The 22379-nt window shown below is 37.9% G+C and overlaps 1 protein-coding gene across 1 annotated transcript in view; it reads right to left on the bottom strand.

Annotated features, from left to right (window-relative positions):
• Positions 1-11836: 11836 nt before the first annotated feature.
• Positions 11837-22379, bottom strand: part of LOC124711830 (mitochondrial import inner membrane translocase subunit Tim9) — a 43638-nt gene continuing 33095 nt past the window's right edge. The window contains exon 4 of the mRNA XM_047242057.1: positions 11837-12153. Within this exon, the coding sequence (XP_047098013.1) occupies positions 12013-12153 (141 nt within the window). The 3' untranslated portion in view covers positions 11837-12012. The remainder of the gene's footprint in view (positions 12154-22379) is intronic.

Raw genomic sequence — 22379 nt, forward strand, 5'->3', positions numbered from 1 at the left:
TCTATATACTCCTTACACCTTTATGCTTTCCCTTCTTTGCTTAGAGCTGGTTTTGCATCTGAGCTCTTGGTATTCACACAGGTAGTTCTCTTTTCTCCAAAGGCCTCTTTAACCTTCCTGTAGGCAGCATCTATCTTATCCCTAGTGATATATGCCTCTACATCCTTACATCTATATACTAGCCATCCCTGCTTAGCCATTTTGCACTTCCTGTCGATCTCATTTTTGAGCTATTTCTATTCCTTTGCGCCTGCTTCATTTACTGCATTTTTATATTTTCTCCTTTCATCAATTAAATTTAACATATTTTCTGTTACCCAAAGATTCTATTAGCCATCATCTTTCTACCTACTTGATACTCTGCTGCCTTCACTATTTCATCTTTCAAAGCTACCCATACTTCTTCTTCTACTGTACTTCTTTCCCCCTTTCTTGTCAATCGTTCCCTAATGCTCTCTCTGAAACACTCTACAATCTCTGGTTTTTCAGTTCATCCAGATCCCAAATCTCTGGCTATCATTACATAATCTATCTGAAATCTTCCAGTGTCTCCAGGGTTCTGCCACATATACAACCTTCTTTCATGATTCTTAAACCAAGTGTTAGCTATGATTAAGTTATGCTCTATGCAAAATTCTACCAGGCGGCTTCCTCTTTCATTCCTTACCCCCATTCTATATTCACCTACTACTTTTCCTTCTCTTCTTTTTCCTACTACTGAATTCCAGTTCCCCGTGACTACTTAATTTTCGCCTCCCTTCACTATCTGAATAGTGTATTTTATTTCATCACACATTTCTTCAATCTCTTCACCATCTGCGCAGCTAACTGGCATATAAACTTGTACTACTGTGGTAGGCGTGGGCTTCGTGTCAATCTTGGCTACAATAAAGTTTTCATATACTGTTTGTAGTAGCTTACCCACGCACGTATTTTTTATTTTTTCTTTATTCATTATTAAACCTATTCCTGTATTACCCCTATTTGATTTTATATTTATAACCCTGTATTCACCTGACCCAAAGTTTTGTACCTCCTGCCACCAAACTTCACTAATTCCCAATGTATCTAACTTTAATCTATCCATTTCCCTTTTTAAATTTTCTAGCCTACCTGCCCAATTAACAGATCTGACATTCCATGCTCCAATCCGTAGAATGACAGATTTGTTTCTCCTGATAATGACATCCTCTTGAGCAGTCCCTGCCTGGAGATCCAAATGGGGGACTATTTTACCTCTGGAATATTTTACCCAAGAGGCCGCCATCAGCATTTAACCATATAGTAAAGCTACATGCCCTCGGGAAAAATTATGGCTGTAGTTCCCCCTTCCTTCACAGTACCAGCACATAAAGCCATTTTGGTCAATGTTACAAGGTTAGATCAATCAATCATCCAGACCTTTGCCCCCGCAACTACTGAAAAAGCTTCTGCCCCTCTTCAGGAACCACACATTTGTCTGGCCTCTCAACAGATACTCCTCCATTGTGGTTGCACCTACAGTACGGCTATTTGTATTGCTGAGGCATGCAAGCCTCCCCACCAATGACAAGGCCCATGGTTCATGGGGGAATCTGTTCATATACAATTAATAATTGACTCTTATTGCAGTATTTCTAGTATATTCGCTTTTCTCCCTTCAGGAGTTCGATGGTGTGTACCCTGCACTGCTGTATGGTGTTTAAACATAAAAATTGCATAGTGAAATCCTCTTGTTTCAAGAACTTTGATCCTTCATTACAAAATGCCTTAGATATTCGACAAGTGTACAATTCCAGATTCTTGGTGTTGAGATGTAGTCTGTATATGCTTAATTCTTAACAATTTACACACTTTTCTGAAAATTTCACCCAGGAAATTTGAACCTTAAGTCTGTTAAAATAACTGACTGTATGTTATACATTAATATTATATGTTCGACAAACACATCAGTTACTGTTTTGTGTCTTGTTGTTCTGCAGGCACTACCTATGTAAATTTACTCAAGTCATCCTGAAATAGTACCATATAGCTCTCACCTGTACTGGATTTGTTTAAAATACTGACGATGTCCATTGAACACTGTCTCAGTTGTGTCAGTAATTCCTACAGGCATTCAAGTTTTCGCTTGTGGGTACTTATTCTTTTGAAAGCATGAACACTTCCTTATATAGTCCTCAATGTCAAGTTTCATTCTGTGCCACTGCTTGTATGACTTAATTCTCTTGAAAGTCCTTTACATTCCTTGATGTCCTCACAGTGGATTATTGTACATCTCCCAATGTATTCTCCTTCTCTTGGGGACCAATTTCCTCTTCACTATCTGTTTCCCTATCTTTTTATGCCTAGGTTAGCTGCACTTGTTCCACACTCACAGGATTATTTCTCCCACCTGCTTTTGCTTAAGAGCTCTTATCTGTCTCTTATGTTAGTATCTTTGCAAGCTACCTGTTTCTTGTCTATTTGTTCCTGTTCTCTGGGCCTTATTCTGCTCAGAGCATCTGCATTACTGTTTAACCTTCCTGATTTGTCGATTTTCTCGTAGTCACTCTCTTCAAATTTCAGAAGTCTCAATCTCAGATCCTTTACACCTAAAGTCCATGTTAACAGCTTGTGACTTGTTACCACAATGAACCTTCATACATATACTTATGGTTGGAACTGCTTCAGTGCATAAAGTACAGCCAAGAAGTCTGTTGTCACTATGGATGGCTTCTCAAAGTCTGGATGCTGAGGTAATGGTGTATTATCCAATTTCTCCTTCAATTTCTCAAAAGTATTCTTTTTTGTCTTTCACCTCATTCATATTCCACTTCTTTCTTTAACAATTCATGAAGTAGTTTCACAATTTTGCTTAAGTTTGCAATACACTGCCGGAAGTGCCCAATTAAACATAGAAACCCTTTCAGTTTGTTTGTTATTCTTGGCTGAGGGAAGATCTTTACCTTCTCCACCTTTGCCATGTCCAGTAAGATTCCTTTGCCTACAATACAACGGCCAAAGCAGCTCACTTCTTTCTTTAGGAACTAACACCTTTCTGGTTGCAGCTTTAATTTATGCTCTCACAACCTATTAAAAATTTCATTGAGCTTCTTACTGTGCTCTTGCAGGTTTCTTCCTTTGCACACTATAGACTCTAGATAAACAAAATACTTTATCCCTTGCAGACCCGCCAAAATTGCTTTAATCAGTGGCTGAAAACATCCTGGGTCTCCTTTCAGCACCGCTGGTATTCTCTTACACTTGTAATGCTGATAATTTGAACTGAATGCAGTTTTTTCTCTATCCTCTTCGTTCATCAATACTTGATGATATCCTCCCGCAACGTTAAGCATCGAGAAATACTTTGCCTGCCATAGTTGGTAAAAGATATTTGACAGCAGAAATGCATTGCCTACAGCAATACGATTTAATTGTCTGTAGTCCACTATGACTCTCCACCTCTGTTTGCCACTGGAATCCATCTTTCTCATACCCAAGAATAATGCTGCACTCCAGGCGCTCATGCTTTCAATGATATCATCATCTTTAAGCATTTTCTCAATCTGTCCCTTTGAAACTTATTTCTGTGCTTCTGGAATCCAGTACAATCTGGAATTCACTACCTTTCCTACATGTTCTGGTGCTATCAGTATTTGCTGCTTTACTGTGGATGTATATAAAAATTTGTCACGTGATATACGGAATACTGTATGTCTCTATACTCCATGCAAACCTCCACTAATGCACTCTTCCCTTCTGCATTTAAGTAATCAACTCTCACTTGTTTCCATAAAGCTTTCTATCTTATTTATGGCTTCATTGCTGCCTTCTAATTTGTGTACTTTCACTATTCGCTCTAAGTCTTCCATAACTAACCTGACATTCTTCAACTGTACTTTGCCCTCTGATCAATTCATTGCACTTATTATGAACTCTCATTGATGATTCTGTCATGTACACCCCACGTACAATCTGCTGTTTCGGAACAACATCTTCCTTTCACCCACTCTTCTCTTGGTCCAATTTCCCTGTCAGATTCATACTCCACTTCAAAATCATAACACTTTGGTTGCTCCTCTGTGGTTATGTGTATGTCTTGCCCTTGTGTTGTTAGCACTTTTTCTGGATACTCTAACTAAACCTTATGTATGGAATGTCTAACACTGACCATACACATGAAACTTGTGACCAACTTTTCTGGCACCTTCCACAGTCAGGTGTATTTCCACTGCATCCATTGTACTTACCATTTCACTGGTGACACCTTTCACCCAAAATCTTTCTGCTTCATTTATTCTAATAGTACAATTAGCAGGAATACTCATTTTCTTTAACACACACAACTGTGCTGCTGTACCTATCAATACCTTCGAGTTTTCTTAATTCTACGCAGTATAACACCAAAACACCATTTCTGTTATACTAATATCCTAACTATGAGCTATTTAACATGACAATACCTGACTGTGCAGTTTTCTCACCCCATAGTCTCCGTTGAACTTTCACAGTTTTACTTGTCATTGGCACTTTCTTTGTGTGTGGCACAGATCTTCATGACAGTCCTTTGCATAGTATCCTCTTTACCTGAATTTAAAACAAGTCACATTTTTCATTTTTGTACATCATACACCATTTACCTGGCAAATTACGCTCATGGCATCTCCATTTTAACAACCTGTCAACCTCCCTACAGTCCCCTTTAATGAACTTCATTGATCTTTCTCTGCACTGGTGTGACCCTGCTTGCCACATCTGTAACAGAGATTTGTAATTTTGCCATCATAACGCGCACCCATCATTCTTTGTTTCTACAATTACTTGCTGTGTGTCCTCTCAACTCACACGCGAAACACTTTAATGTTTGAAACTTCCTGGCAGATTAAAACTGTGTGCTGGAGCAAGACTCGAACTCAGGACCTTGGTAAAGCACTTGCCCGCAAAAGGCAAAGGTCCCGAGTTCGAGTCTCAGTCCGACACACAGTTTTAATCTGCCAGGAAGTTTCATATCAGCACATACTCCGCTGTAGAGTGAAAATCTCATTCTGGACTTTAAGTGTTTATTTTCTCTGGGTTCCATTCACAGTATTTCTTCCATGATTAAATTTTTTTCTAGGTATCAATCCTTACTCTCTCCTTGATAATGCACTTCCTTCCTGTAATCCTAAATTGACTCCTGTAGCTAAACGAATTTTGTGTCCTCGGCTTCTCACTACTGTCTGAATCCTATCGTTGCTTAGTCCTGGCATAAAACATGCTATTCCCAAAGAGTCTACAGTTCTATAATACCCCTCTGGTTCTCTCAACTTGTAACCCTGTTCACAGCTTCCCAAAAATCTCTCTGCAATGCACCTATTTTACTCAACCGCAACAAAATGGATTGCCCTTGGCCTCGTCGTGCCCGAAATATTTTACTAGCATAATAATCTGTCACCTTTTTGCTCACTTAGTTCTCTTGAAGAACCTTCTCTAGTTCTTCCCATGTAAGCATTATCTCGCATACTTGCAACCTGGCTCTCACTTCAGCAGTTATTTTAGCTTTAATAAACTTCAGTAAAATTTCATGTTCCTGAGGCTTCACTAAACCACATATGGCATCTACATTCTCTATAAAGCCCCTAAGATCTTGCTTGTTGCCATGAAACGGCTTAGAAACTATACACAACGCTTCTTTAATCGTAAGTCTGGCAGTGTCGTTGGATGAAGATGTTTCACTACCTGAAGCATTTTACCAAATTTAACAATTTAAACATACAATTAGTTACTATAAGGTTTTATACATACTGCTTTCTTGTGGTGCATAGTGACAAGACAAGTTGTGCTGGTTGTGTCACTTGGTGCAAGAGCTGCCTGTGTGCCTGCAATCTGTCAGTGCTATCTGCAAGATAACTACATTTTTCTGCAACGTGTCACAATCGCTGTAGCAGTTCTACTGACTTTCCTTCTGTGAATCCTAACTCCCTAATGACTAAATGCCTTTCTGAACCCCACATCTGACACCAAATTTATGTTGAATCCCAAGCATGGGTATTGTGACACAGTTCATAAAAGGGATTTAGCTGTAGACCATTGAGAGGGAGACCTAATCTAAGATGTTAAAAATCCCTTGTATGAAGGTAAAGGATTGAGATGTGGCTTGAAATTATACCTGTTAGAAGTATTTAACAACTTCTAAGTTTATTTCTGAAGTATTACAATCTTAGGCTAACTGCCCAGGCTGAGGTTTACCCACAAAGTGGCTAAGTCTTAATACAGAAACAGTGACTATCACCATTCCATATGCTCTAAGTTAACTTGTCAGTAACAACAGCCACACAATAAACACAAAGAGTCCCCTGTTTAGCAACCTAAGGTCCTGTATGATCCTGTGGCTACAGTCCTGCTGCAACCCTCTGAGTCACTCTTCCCACTGCCAGCCTGCAGCTTCACACTAAGACGACTAATCTGCCTGTAACTTTTTCTACTGGTGACTGCCTAACTTCTCTGTCCTTCTCTGCTCTGATTATCCTGCTGAGCATCCTATGCCCAAGTTTCTTTACCTTTTCTGTTTGGCCCCACCAGTGCTTGCCATGACAATGTCAAAGGTCTCTTGCCACTTTATTGGCTCTGTTTATGCATTATTCTTCAGTAGTTCTTCAGAGGCTGGGTGGAGGTGCCCTTTTAATATGGGCAAATATTGCACCTTAAGTCCTTCATTGGCTTCCCATGACGTAACATTGTGCCCACGAAGAACCCTCTGTCTTTCTCCCTCTTGCATCACACTTCTCTGTCTAACCAGAAATGCTGTCTTCACTATTATTCTATCATTGTGTGTGCTGAGTGCACTTGACCCAATGTCTATCAACGATACACAGTCCAGTAATGTCGTGGACCACTGTGTGCTTACAACTTTATTGTGCATCTGGTCAGTGGCTTCTCTCACTGTGCTCAAAGACTTGGACTTTATACTATGGACACAACAGTATCAGGTATCTCTTCTTCTACTGTTCAAAAGTCATCAGACTGGTATCTTGAAAACTCCACAATTCTGACTGACAGCCATGGAACTATCTTGATAGCCGCAATGGACTTTATACTATGGACACAACAGTATCAGGTATCTCTTCTTCTACTGTTCAAAAGTCATCAGACTGGTATCTTGAAAACTCCAATTCTGACTGACAGCCATGGAACTATCTTGACAGCCGCAATGGACTTTATACTATGGACACAACAGTATCAGGTATCTCTTCTTCTACTGTTCAAAAGTCATCAGACTGGTATCTTGAAAACTCCAATTCTGACTGACAGCCATGGAACTATCTTGACAGCCGCAATTCAGCTGTTACACCGCGTGACACTGTATATACACACACTATGTTAACACTTCACTTCTCTGCACTAGCGCATAACAGATGCCATGTTAGCTCCCTCAGTAGAAGTGGAATGTCGGTATTGAGGAGTCGGAATCAGGCAGGGAAAGAGATGAGGCGTCCAGAGTGGGTCGTCTGCATCGGTGGATGTTCTGCAGGCAGCTGCAGTTGTGGTGGTGCTAGCAGCAGGGCATATTGTTCAAGCAGGTTCCGATGTATCCATTGGGTAACAGATGGTATTGCCTCTTCAAAAATGTATGTAGGCTTTACTCTGTTCAGAGAAATGGTTGCTGGCTTCCTGTTTACCAGTATGTCCATCGTCTCTGTACTTTTCCTTAACATGCAATACAGGCCAGTGTATGGAGGTTCTAAAGATGGTTTTACACCATTGGTGTGGAGCATGACATGTGAGCAGTGATCCAGGCCCTGATGGAGTAACAAAGTGGTGCGCCATGACATGAAGCCTTTGGAGGATGGATCTATGTGCTAGTGGGTTCTGCAGGCAGTGTAAGAAATTTGGCTGGTTGATGAATTTGCCGGGCGGTTGCAATGTGTCTCCGCAGAACAACTCAATAGCCAAAGAATCTGTGTTGGATTTATAAGTTGTTCGTAGCAATTTAATGGATATTGTGCATGTGATATATCTCACGCGTATCAACTGTGTGCTTTACCAGTACATTGTTTTTAATTTAAAAAATGTGGCAGTTAAGCACATTCTGTAAAATGCCAAAATAGGATTTACTTTACATGCTCCTCACTAAAAAATAAGACAATATTCACAAGTTTCTGGTGAACACTCACTAGTTCAATTTTATTGTGTAAGCATACATACCACACATACTTTAGTCAACAAAAATTTCAGTAACGGTATTCTACAAGACATCTCTTGATTTCACTAGCAGCAGCACAACTAATTTATTATTAGAAATTGGGTTGTGTTTGGACTAAGTATCAAGTCAATGATGATTTGTGTTCAAAATTATTAAGGAATCCTTGGACACCTAGTAAAACTTAAATTTTAAAAATGACATAAAGTGTTAATTGTAAACAAGCCTTTAAACCTGAATGATTACAATCAACCCATGGTTGGCCTATTTAGCCATCTAGTACATCACGGTCTACAAGGACAGTTCATTTATTTCTCCTTGCCTTAAATTTCCAAAGTTTCATGAAGCTGCACAGTTTCAAGTAAAAGATAAGTAGCATCATGATGGATTGGCTTCTTCAGAAACATTTGAACGAGTAATGGACAAAAAGGGACCAAATGTACATGAACGTTTAAATATGGCATATCAAGGGCAAGTTGAAGAAAATTGTGTGAAACTTCAGTCAATTATATCAATAGTCTTCACATAATCTTCCGCTTTGCAGGAAAGTTGATGATGGCTCTGTTTTCACAGATTTGCTGCACTTCCTAGCTGACTCCGGAGATGAGATTTTGAAAAATAATTTAGAATTACGAGGTAAAACCTCCAGGTATATATCTCGTGAAATTCCAACTGAAGTGACTGAAACTTGTTGTGATGTTCTAGGAAGCAAAATAATTGAGGAGGTGAAGCAAACTTTTGCTTTTTTGGTTTTGGCAGACAAGAGTGCTAACATAGTGGCACGCAATAATTAGTGATTGGAGTTAGTTTTCTGCCTGAGATCAAGTGAGCAAAAACACCAATAATTTGAGAAGAATTTTTGTGAGATGTGCCACTCCAACAGTGTAAAGCAAAAGCCATTTTGGAGAATATTATTCAGCTTCTAGAAGATTGTAATTTGGATCTGAACCAGCTTGTTGGAAGGGATGAGGTCTGTGTTGCAATGGGTGGTCATATAACTGGTGTCCGAAATGTTATTAAAGACAAGTAGAGCTCGCACAGGATTATCTGGTCGGTTGGTCGGTGCACAGAAACAAATTTTTGTTCTCAGTACTAGGAGAGTCCACCCCTCGGTTTCAAAGAGGTGGCAGCTTGTCTATCACATACTGAACAGTGAGCTTCATCCGTTACAACCAAAACATTCTCTGCTCACCTTGGGTATACTTTAGGAATGCTGGTATTTACATGCCGGTTGTAACCTCTCTCAAATGATTAAAACTATTTTGTAAAAAATCTTGCACATCTCATAGCTGCACTTGTCAGCTTCACTATGAACTGCCTACCATTTTGTTAACAGTCAGTTATTGTGATATTTCTATATGTAGTAATTTAATGTGCTAAATTTGAATATTTTGCAACAAAAAATAGGGGTCACTAGGAGTTTGCATTTGGGGCACATTAGTCCATGTATTGCTGCATATGAAATGGAGCTAACATATTTAATTTTTCTTTAAACTTGGGGTGAGATCTATATTTATTCCCAATCTTGAGAAAATGGATTGTATGTAGTGCACTCTCTTCCAATCATCTGTGAAAATCACAGTGGAAGCGAAATACTAATATCATCCTTCAGAACTCGTTAACAGTTTGACAAACCGAAACCAATTTTTGGCAAATGATAGCATGCAAAGCAGTGAGTATTTTGCTACATAGCTAACATGCACACCTTTCTTATGTACTGTGATATACGAATGACTAGACACTTTTTCAATGAGATAAATAACTCTTCGAACGGCTGTCAATAGCTGGTGAAAGAATTAATATGGATTTTATAATGAGTGAAGTTAACACACTTTTATTTTTATACAAATCATGACCTTTCCATAAGTTATTGCCCTTCACTTGTCCTCAATGATTTGATTAACAGCAGACCATTGACCTTTCCATAAGTTATTGCCCTTCACTTGTCCTCAATGATTTGATTAACAGCAGACCATTTCAGGATTATGTCACAACTGCAGTTGCATTAGCAAGTTAGTCAGGTGAAATTGTGTAAACATCTTTATGTTTTGGGAAAACATGGAAACAAGAGAAAGAAAGAAAAAAACAGGTGCGCAAGGCAGGTGAATAACTAGCTCTCTCTGATCCACTTCCAGCATAATACTGTACTCACTGTGTTTTAATAATATATGGTTGACTTGCTGAAATATCTATCATACTGACATAACCTTTTTTATGATAATTTGCAAACTTGCTACCTGCAGCTTCCAAGTTCTGCAAGATATGCATCTGTGTAAAGACCATAATACTGCATGTACTCAAAGCCACAAAAAAACAGATTACATTGCAGAAACATAAAATCCAAAATATCCCTGCCTTCTGGGAAACGCATTGGACAGCAAAGTACAAGAGTATCAGAAAATTTTCTGAGAACCTTATTAGTATTACATGAGCTCTAGAAGAACTCTCACACAATGCATCAAACTTGAAAACACAAACCAAAGTGCTTCATCTATACATGACTGCAACAAGTCCAACATATATTGTTAAGCTCTTAGTGTCTGCTGTCTATTCTGCCAAACATGAACACGAGCAACCAACTACAACAAGTAAATATAAACTTAAAGACAATTCATGACCACATAAACAAATTAATATATGTGCTTCGATCACACAGTGATAATGCCTTGATGGAGTTCAGAGTCATCTTCGAGAAAACTAAAAAATTTGAGAACTCTTGTTGAATTTAAACGACCTCGACTGGTGGCAAGGCAGACATACTGATCAAATCAACTATCTGTAAATGTAGAAAAATTATTCAATTATTGGTCTTCATGCCATACTTAGACTCTGTAATTTCCTCTCCGAGAGACCACTTTTCTTCTACACGCAAAAGAGCATTGTTACTTACACAGATCCAACCTAAAAATATGAAAATTAGACAAAGCCTCATACAGAATTTTTTTATGGAGCCTTTTTACAGAATTTTATTCCCGAGGCTATCACGTGGTATGAAATGTTTAACGCAAATAATGTGAGTGATGTGACCTAAAATAAATCCATGGCATATGCAGATTTGATTGAACAAGTTGCCCCATTTAACCCAGCTGCAATCATGGTTGGCCTGGCTATTCCACCAACAACATGTAGAACTGAACATACATTTAGTACATTACGATGTGTCAAGATGTGAAATCAGTTTACAACAGGAGACAAGAAGCTCAGTGGCCTGTGCCTGCTCAGTTTCACAGAACACAAGTGAAGGACATGAAATTCACTGACAAGGTGTTAAACAGGTTTGGACAACAGCCTAGATGCCCCCAGTTTGTATTTGCTCAGTGATTGTCCCCAAAGCTTACACTGAAAGAACTACTTCTTTACATAATATAATAATAAAATTTTTACTTCCTCATCTTTCTGTGTGTATTTTCTTATATGCTGAGGGGGTGGGGTTGTGCAAGTTCACCCCCTTTTGGCACCCATGGTGGCTGCCAAATCATGATGTAGCTTGGAATTTTTGACAGTAGCAAACTATTCACATGTGAGAAAGAATTAAAAGAAAATAATACTAGGAATGGCTGGGGCTTGAACCCTAAACCTTCTGATTTGTAGTCTTAACACTTACCCACTGACGGGAGATGATTGAAAGACATAAAGAAATTTCCTGATGAAATTAGTAATAGACATCATATTTCAGTAGTTAAGCTTACAAAAGGAAGATAGTTGCACAAAAAAAATTTATTGTAAGGATTCTTATCTACAGAGAAATAAGTTTTTGTAGGTGGAACACACCAATATACTATAATTACAAAAAAATAAAAATTTGTACAAAATAAGTATCTCATCTGCAAAATTCAACAGACACAGCTGATACTTTTCTGCAATCCTGCAAGAAGTCACCGCTGAGGTGTTACTCCCATCTTCTGTGCTGCTGCCATTGCATTCTCATTAGCAATCATCTGGAATTCCTGGAACCTCTGCGAAATACGCTGATTCATGCTGAGGTACTTCTCCATGCAATTGAGTGCACATTTTTCCTGTAACCCAAAGTCACTATTTGTATGACATGTTCTCCTGAGTAGTTCACCATCAGAGAACCTTATTTTATGCGCCTCTCCACTACTTTTATACAAAGTATTATCTTTTCTCATACTATTCTTGGAATTATCAATTGTGTTTTTGACGAAAATTATAAATATACAAATAAGGAAGATAAGAGTTTAACATACTGCCAACAAAAAGGTAATTAATGATGAATCCAAGTTTCCAACCAGACAATTACAGGAAATAAAATCAGTCTCATCCTTTCAAATAAACCATCTGGATGATATCAATATAATGGAAGGAAACATTCCACGTGGGAAAAATTATATATAAAAACAAAGATGAGGTGACTTACCGAACAAAAGCGCTGGCAGGTCGATAGACACACAAACAAACACAAACATACACACAAAATTCAAGCTTTCGCAACAAACTGTTGCCTCATCAGGAAAGAGGGAAGGAGAGGGGAAGACGAAAGGAAGTGGGTTTTAAGGGAGAGGGTAAGGAGTCATTCCAATCCCGGGAGCGGAAAGACTTACCTTAGGGGGAAAAAGGACAGGTATACACTCGCACACACGCACATATCCATGCACATGCGTGTGTGCGAGTGTGTACCTGTCCTTTTTTCCCCCTAAGGTAAGTCTTTCCGCTCCCGGGATTGGAATGACTCCTTACCCTCTCCCTTAAAACCCACTTCCTTTCGTCTTCCCCTCTCCTTCCCTCTTTCCTGATGAGGCAACAGTTTGTTGCGAAACCTTGAATTTTGTGTGTATGTTTGTGTGTCTATCGACCTGCCAGCGCTTTTGTTCGGTAAGTCACCTCATCTTTGTTTTTATATATAAAACCATCTGGATGTTTGCATTAAGCAATTTTTTTTTTTTTTTTTTTTTTTTTTTTTTTTTTTTTTTTTTTTTTTTTTTCAATGAAAAACTTCAAACAGGATAGTTGGATGCAAATTTGAACCATGCCTCTCCAAAACATAAAGCCAGTGCACATGGTGTTACTCTTAATAACTTCCTCCTGACCTTTTTTTTAAAAAAAAAGTGCCTGTATTTACCTCCTTTGTCATGCAATGAATCCAACTGATAGGATTTGCTTGCAACATATTCCTAATACGTTCTGTCCTATCTTCAATTAATCATTCTCAGTGTGTCTTACAGAAAATCATTTCCTAGTATTACGATACATGGACGCGCTATTCAATAAGGTAGATGAGATAAAGTGTGATATTGCATTTTTCTGTGTTTGGGTATTGCTCCCAAAAATACAAAAAAAGCTTGGGCAAAAACCACACTGCATACTTATATAATGCATAACAGTTCACCAAATGTGCAATATGTATATTCAACAAAATATAATTTAATGGAATTAAGGTCCTAGTATAATAATAATAATAATAATAATAATAATAATAATAATAAACCCCGTGGAGGCCCGGGAAAAGAATCGGCCTCCGGTATGTTCTGCCAGTCGTAAAAGGCGACGAAAAGAACAAACCACTAATAGGGCTAACCCCCCTTTTAGTGTGATTAGTTGGTTCAGGACAGAACTAAAGAAGCCTCGGACAAGCGCCGTCATGGTCGGGGACGACGCTTGAACTCTATGCCCGCCCACAATGGTAACGACACTGCTAGCCAACTGGAAAATGATTTAAATCCAAATAGAGGTGTTTTGCAGGATATGCTTCCTGCAACCACCCTAGAAGGAAAACAAAGACAGAGGATGAGATGGTCAGATGAAGTTAATCGACACCTCATGTTCTGTTATTACCAAGCAACAAACCTAGGAACCAACACAACTGGATACAGATCACAAGTATACACAACATTTATTACCAGATACCCAGAATTAAAATTTTTAACAGAACAACGATTAGCTGATCAGATCCGTGTCATAATAAAAAATAACAGGATACCCCAGTCAGAATTAGAAAACATCAAACATCAAGTACAACAAATACTGGAACAAAATAATGTGCAATCAGAAGAAGAAGAAAATACAGTAATGGACTCAAACATCCCAGAGCAAACAAACAAAGAACAACATGCACCAATTAAACAATCAGAGGAAAACGAAATCTTAAGACAGCCACCAGAACAAGCACAAATAGAACACGAAGTGACACAGATGTTAGATATAGAAGAAAAATTTCAGCTAACATATATAGAATACAAAGACACAAATACAGACATTAGACCATTCTTGCGTAGACCACCAAATAACCCACAAGTCGAAACAACAATAAAAACTATCAACACAGTCATATACAACAAAATAAATGAAAACACAACTATGGAAGAGTTACAACTACTGGTTTATATAGGAGGACTCACTACACTAAATATACACACTAGGCAGAGATCAGAACCAACCAACACACAGAAGAAACCCACAAAACCAGCATGGCAACACAGGCTACAGATCAAAATAGAAAAACTGAGAAAAGACATCGGACAGCTAACACAATTTATAAGAAATGAAATCTCGGAAAAAAAACGAAAAAGGTTAGGTAAAATCTCACAACAAGAAGCGACAGAGCAATTAGACGAAAAGAAGCAGAAATTACAAGCATTAGCCAAACGACTCAGAAGATACAAAAAAAGTGAAAATAGAAGGAAACAAAACCAAACATTCAACACAAAAGAAAAGAAATTTTACCAGACAATAGATAACACACACATTAAAATAAACAATCCACCAAACATAACAGACATGGAACACTTCTGGAGCAACATATGGTCAAACCCGGTACAACATAACAGGTATGCACGGTGGATACAAGCAGAAACAGACACATACAAGATGATACCACAAATGCCTGAAGTGATAATTTTGCAACATGAAGTCACCCAAGCAATTAATTCTACTCACAATTGGAAAGCCCCTGGAAATGATAAAATAGCAAATTTCTGGTTAAAGAAGTTCACCTCAACACATTCACATCTAACTAAATTATTTAACAGTTACATTGCAGACCCATACACATTCCCTGATACACTTACACACGGAATAACATATCTGAAACCTAAAGATCAAGCAGACACAGCGAACCCAGCTAAATATCGCCCCATAACATGCCTACCAACAATATACAAAATATTAACTTCAGTCATTAAACAGAAATTAATGACACATACAACACAGAACAAAATTATAAATGAAGAACAAAAAGGCTGTTGCAAAGGAGCACGAGGATGTAAAGAGCAACTGATAATAGATGCAGAGGTGACATATCAAGCTAAAACTAAACAAAGGTCGCTACACTACGCATACATTGATTACCAAAAAGCTTTTGATAGTGTACCCCACTCATGGTTACTACAAATATTGGAAATATACAAAGTAGATCCTAAATTGATACAGTTCCTAAACATAGTAATGAAAAATTGGAAAACCACACTTAATATCCAAACAAATTCAAATAATATCACATCACAGCCAATACAGATTAAGCGTGGAATATACCAAGGAGACTCATTAAGTCCTTTCTGGTTCTGCCTTGCTCTGAACCCACTATCCAACATGCTAAATAATACAAATTATGGATACAATATTACTGGAACATACCCACACAAAATCACACATTTGCTATACATGGATGATCTAAAACTACTGGCAGCAACAAATCAACAACTCAGCCAATTACTAAAGATAACAGAACTATTCAGCAATGATATAAATATGGCTTTTGGAACAGACAAATGTAAGGAAAATAGCATAGTCAAGGGAAAACATACTAAACAAGAAGATTACATATTGGTTAACCACAGCGACTGCATAGAAGCGATGGAAAAAACGGATGCCTATAAATATCTAGGATACAGACAAAAAATAGGAATAGATAATACAAATATCAAAGAAGAACTAAAAGAAAATTATAGACAAAGACTAACAAAAATACTGAAAACAGAATTGACAGCAAGAAACAAGACAAAAGCTATAAATACCTATGCCATACCAATATTGACCTACTCATTTGGAGTAGTGAAATGGAGTAACACAGACCTAGAAGCACTCAATACACTAACACGATCACAATGCCACAAATATAGAATACATCACATACATTCAGCAACAGAAAGATTCACATTAAGCAGAAAGGAAGGAGGAAGGGGATTTATCGACATAAAAAACCTACATTATGGACAGGTAGACAATTTAAGAAAATTTTTTCTAGAACGAGCAGAAACTAGCAAAATACATAAGGCAATCACTCATATAAATACATCGGCTACACCACTGCAATTTCATAACCACTTCTACAACCCTTTAGACCACATAACATCAACAGACATGAAGAAAGTAAATTGGAAAATGAAAACACTACATGGCAAGCACCCGTATCATCTAACACAGCCACACATCGATCAAGACGCATCCAACACATGGCTAAGAAAAGGCAATATATACAGTGAGACAGAAGGATTCATGATTGCAATACAGGATCAAACAATAAACACCAGGTATTACAGCAAGCATATTATTAAAGATCCCAATACCACAACGGATAAATGCAGACTTTGTAAACAACAAATAGAAACAGTAGATCACATTACAAGCGGATGTACAATACTAGCAAATACAGAATACCCCAGAAGACATGACAATGTCGCAAAAATAATACATCAACAGCTTGCCTTACAACATAAACTTTTAAAACAACACATTCCTACATACAAGTATACACCACAAAATGTACTGGAGAATGATGAATACAAATTATACTGGAACAGAACCATTATAACAGATAAAACAACGCCACATAACAAACCTGACATCATACTCACCAATAAAAAGAAGAAATTAACACAACTAATCGAAATATCCATACCCAATACAACAAATATACAAAAGAAAACAGGAGAAAAAATTGAAAAATTCATCCAACTGGCTGAGGAAGTCAAAGACATGTGGCATCAGGATAAAGTTGACATCATACCAATTATACTATCAACTACAGGAGTCATACCACACAATATCCACCAGTACATCAATGCAATACAGCTACATCCAAACATATATATACAGCTACAGAAATCCGTAATTATTGATACATGTTCAATTACCCGACAGTTCCCAAATGCAATATAACACATACCGTACAGTTAAAAGTAAGTGACGCTTGATCAAGGTCCGCGTCACTCCATTTTTAACCGGACCTAATGTCTGAGAAAGTGAAGATAATAATAATAATAATAATAATAATAATAATAATAATAAGTAGATACACTAATTGGTGAATACCAGGCCGGATTCAGAAAAGGACGCTCATGTGCAGAACAGATCTGGTGCTTAAAGACAATATTACAAATGAGGAAATGCAGAAACACAGTAGTTACATTCATCGACTTCAGGAAAGCATATGATTCAGTGGACCGTGGAACCCTGTTTAAAATCATGGAAGAATTTGGGATCGACCGAAAGACATGAAAAATCACAGAACAGACACTTACAGGAACAACGGCCAAAGTGAAATTCATGGGCGAAGTATCAGAACCCTTCGAAATCAAATCTGGAGTCCGACAGGGGGACGAACTATCCCCAATCCTTTTCAATATTGTTCTAGAAAAGATAATCAGGGAATGGGAACCTCACGTAAAGGGTATCCAAATTGGTATCAAGAAAGAGAACCGAATTAATGTCAAGTGCCTTGCTTTCGCTGACGATATTGCAATTATCACCAATAACAGAACAGAAGCGGTTCACACAGTGGAAAAACTACATGAAATTTCACAAAAAACCGGACTACAGATATCTTATGAAAAAACCCAATATATGGAAAGGCAGCCAGAAAATAAATCCCCTTTAATAACAAAATATGGTAAAATTGCACAAGTCTGCCATTTTAAATACCTCGGTGAAACTATACAGTCCTCAGGATTAAACCGAATTGCCAATGAACAAAGAATCACCAAGCTCCAGAAGGCCTACAAGCTAACATGGACACATTACAACAAGAAGTGCATTTCGACAGACGCAAAATTAAGGCACTATACAACAGTGATTCTTCCAGAAGCAATCTATGCAGCTGAAACAATGGTGATTGATGGTCATTCAAAAAGTAAGGAAATAGAAAAGCAGGAAAGAAAAATTCTCAGGAAGATTTACGGTCCAATCAATGAAAATGGCATTTTGGATGAAGAGACCACAAAACGAACTCTATAGAAAGATCAACATAGTAACAGATGAAATCAGAAAGCGCCGAGCCAAATTTTATACACACATCTACAGGATGGAAGACTCCAGAACAGCAAAGAAATTATTCAATATCATAACAAGGAGAAAATGTGGCACAGAATGGCTGAAAGAAGTCCAGAGGGATCTACAGCAGATCAACATAAAAAATCTCGAAGATCGCACCGAGTGCCGGCATAAAATCACAAGTGTGAAGTTTGGGGAAAGAACATCGCGTCAGCCTGGTAAAAAATGGACAGAGGAACGGAAGAAGGAGCATTCTGAGAGGATGAGGGGGTTTTGGGAAGCAAAGAAGAAAAACATCCGAAGATGAAATTATGAATTCAAGTTTAATCGCTCTCCTAAAGGGGAACAATCATTATAATAATAATAATAATAATAATAATAATAATAATAATAATAATAATAACACAAAATTAAAAGTCATCTTTTAATAGGGCAATAATATTATAAAATTAAAAGTCATCTTTTAACATGACATTTTACATTAAGATTTCCTTTCAAACTATACTGCAGGATCAGTCTTGTAATTCTGCCATTTTATGGACATGATTTTGCAAGTTTGTTGCTTGTAATATTATGTTTCAGTGTTAACTGTATACTATTATATAAATGCTGGAATCTATGGGACAACACTTCACAAACTTTCAACTTTGCATGCTTACACTGATACACTATCAGTCAGATTACACGGATCTTTTTCTGTCAAACTGCCTGACAGGTATCACTTCAATTTTACATGTGAAAAATCATCATTCAATATTTAGCAGTAACATGGACTTAACTTATAGACCTCATTTTGATTCTTGGCTATTTATCTTCAGAAAATAATGAGGCTGTTCCACTACTGTGTCCAAATCTTTTTACTATATTATTCACGTACTGAGATTGTATTGTTGATATCAGGTGCACTGGTACTATCAATATTTTCCAGTGTTTCCCATAATAATTTTTGGTTTATTATGTCAAATATGCTCTCATAGTATAGGAATGATTGAGTTACAGGAGAAAATAGGCTCGAAATATGAATTCAAAATGAGGAAGATTCCTTCAGTTCCGCTATTAATTTGTTTAGTAATAGTGGGATTACATGATGGTGAGACAAAAATTGCAAAATAATACGTTAGATTGTAACAAGATGCATGACTAGAAAGTAAGAGTACTTAGCCTCTGACGACTAAGGGGATTTTTTCAGCAAAGTTAGCACCACTATGTTCAGTGACAAAGTGTTGACAGTGGCATGCACGCTTGTTTGTCTGTTGGCTCAAAACTCTTGTTGTAGTGCTGTATTGAAATGAACCTTTCTATTCTGAATTCCGCGAACTGAGAGGTGATGAGTGCAATCTGTTTTCTTCTTACAAAGGAAAACACACTTCCTGATTTTTAATGAAATCAAAACTTTATTGAGATGGTGTGATGAATCTCAGTGATGTTCACAAATGGTGTCACACCTTTAAAGATAACAGAATAAATGTTCATAAAATAAACAAAGGGGTGAACATTCCACAACTGTGACTGATAAGATGGTGAACAAGGTCAAATAAATGTTTTTTGATGACTCCCAACTGACTTTGGATGAGATGGCGCAATATTTCCAGAAATCTCTTCTGCATAAAATTATTTAAACACGTTAATTTCGAAAACTGTGTGCAAGGTGTGTAGCACAACAGCTCACAGATCAAAATAAAGTCAACAGAACTGCATCTTTATCAGAATTGCTCTAGCACTTTGGACTGGAAGGTGAACAATTCCTTGACTATTGTGACTGCCGATGAAATCTGGATGGCTCACTACAACCCTGAGACGAAGAGACAATCAATATAGTGGCATTATCCCTCCTCACCATGAGTGAAGAGATCCTGTTTCAGCACAAAAAATCATAGCCTGTCTTTTGACACCATATAAGGATTTTCCTGTTTGAATTTTTGCCCCAGGGGGAAACAATACTGTACAATGCTATGAAACCATGAAGAACTATGGAGAGTGACACAGAACAAAAGGAGGAGAATGTTAACAAAGGCAGTATTAATTATTGCATGACAATGCATCTCCCCATACATCGAATGCCACAAAACAACTCTTGGATTCATTTGGCTTGGACATCATCAACCAACCTATTCACAGCCCTGATCCGGCATTTTCAGATTATCATCTCTTCACCTCACTGAAGTCGTTTATGAGTGAAAAAAGGTTTCCTACTGACAATGAGGGTCAGAATGCCATCAAATTATGGACCAAATAGGTGGTGGGAAACTTATTTTTACTCACAAAGTTCATAAAGAATTAAGGCATCTATGTCGAAAATAGTGTTTGATGGACACACTATGACATAAAACCTGTCTGCTGGCCAGCTGCTGCAGTGACAAAGTCTGAGTTTTTCACTTAAGAGGCTAATAAAGCTGGTTGCCCCTCAGAATTCTAAGCCTGGGCAATCAGCATGACCCAGTAACATTTAGTAACTGGAAGAGTCTGGAGGAAGTGCTTTCTTCCTCTCAAGTTGTAACAGTGCTGTACTTGCTCAGAGTCTATAGCTAAATATCACATGATGTTGACACTCATTCCTTGACATATTTTAAACCATGTGTTGGCTGCCTGCTACAGGTGTCAGTCAGATGGAACCTGAACCGCCTCGACAGCAATGGTTAGCATCACTGTCTTCATTGTAGAAGGACCTGGGTTTGACAGCCGGTACCCTCTTAGACTTTTTTCTCTGATGTGGGGGGGTCTGGTACTGGACCCACTCAGCCCCTATGAGTCCAAATGAGGAGCTGCGTGAATAAAGAAGCATCACCACCATCTACTGGCAGTAATGAATGGAGGGACTCTTACAACATGCTGATTATATGCCCCGTGATCATCAACTTGCTCCTTATACTGATTTGTAGGCAGCAGTCAGAACAGACCTAAGGCCTCACCAATAAGTTTGTGCTCACTTTACTTTAGTTTCTAATCTGCCACTTATACCAAAATCTTCAATAAATGTTTCTGCACAAGCACTTGTGGCTGTGTCAAAATGATAATACCCTCACAATTTCTCTTACCCTACAGTAGGCACTGACCAAAGACTACATGCTACTGTCTGCTTGATGCCAGCTGCCATCTTACCATGTGGATTTGGTTCTGAGCAGCTTTGGCATGTTTCTGCTTTCAAACTGGTAAGCACTAAGTTATTTCTCACTATAGTCTGATTTTCTGCATGAATAAACATTGATAAACTTCAGTGCAGTTGAACATGTGTTGGTTGCTATGCATGTATTTATGAATTTTTATTTCCTTACTTGAAGCTGCTGGATTTGTCTTGCATTTACAAATTGGATTTTGCATATCTGACTCTTATGAACATTGTTAAAGTGTTGTAAAATAGTTGCAAAGGGAAAAGTCTTAAACTTTGTGACATGTGAGGTGTGATCAAAAAGTAACAGAATTCTTATTTCTTTTAAAGAATCTTTATTCGTTCATCAACATCAACTTTGTCCCCTTCAAAGTAATCTCCCTTAGGTATCATACATTTGTGTGAGCATTTTTTCAATCTTGAAAGCACTTCTGGAACTCACTTTTCGTTATGGTGTTCAGCTCCTTCAGCAATTCTGTTTTCATTTCCTTGACGGTAGCAAAAGTATGTCCTTTCACAGTTCTCTTCAGCAACGAAAATAGAGAGAAGTCGCAGGGGGCCATGTCGGGTGAATACGGTGGCTGAGGCAACATAACAGTTTTGTTTTCTGCCAGAAAATTATGAACAAGCATTGAGGTGTGAGCAGGAACATTACTGTGATGCATTTTCTGTAAGTGATTTTGTCACAATGCTGGTTGTTTTCTTCAGACTGCTTCAAGCAAACAGAGCATAATTTTCAGGTAGTATTAGTTATTGAGCATATGATCATAAGGCAGGAACTCATGATGCACTATCCTACTGTAAGAAGAAAACAGTAAGAAGAACCTACGAATTTATAGAACTAGTTGATTGTTTTTCAGTCTTGGCTCTTCAGGCAGGTTCCAATGGGATGATTGGGCATTGGTTTCAACA

The sequence above is a fragment of the Schistocerca piceifrons genome, chromosome 8 (assembly GCF_021461385.2).
Source record: "Schistocerca piceifrons isolate TAMUIC-IGC-003096 chromosome 8, iqSchPice1.1, whole genome shotgun sequence".
Classification (NCBI taxonomy): domain Eukaryota; kingdom Metazoa; phylum Arthropoda; class Insecta; order Orthoptera; family Acrididae; genus Schistocerca; species Schistocerca piceifrons.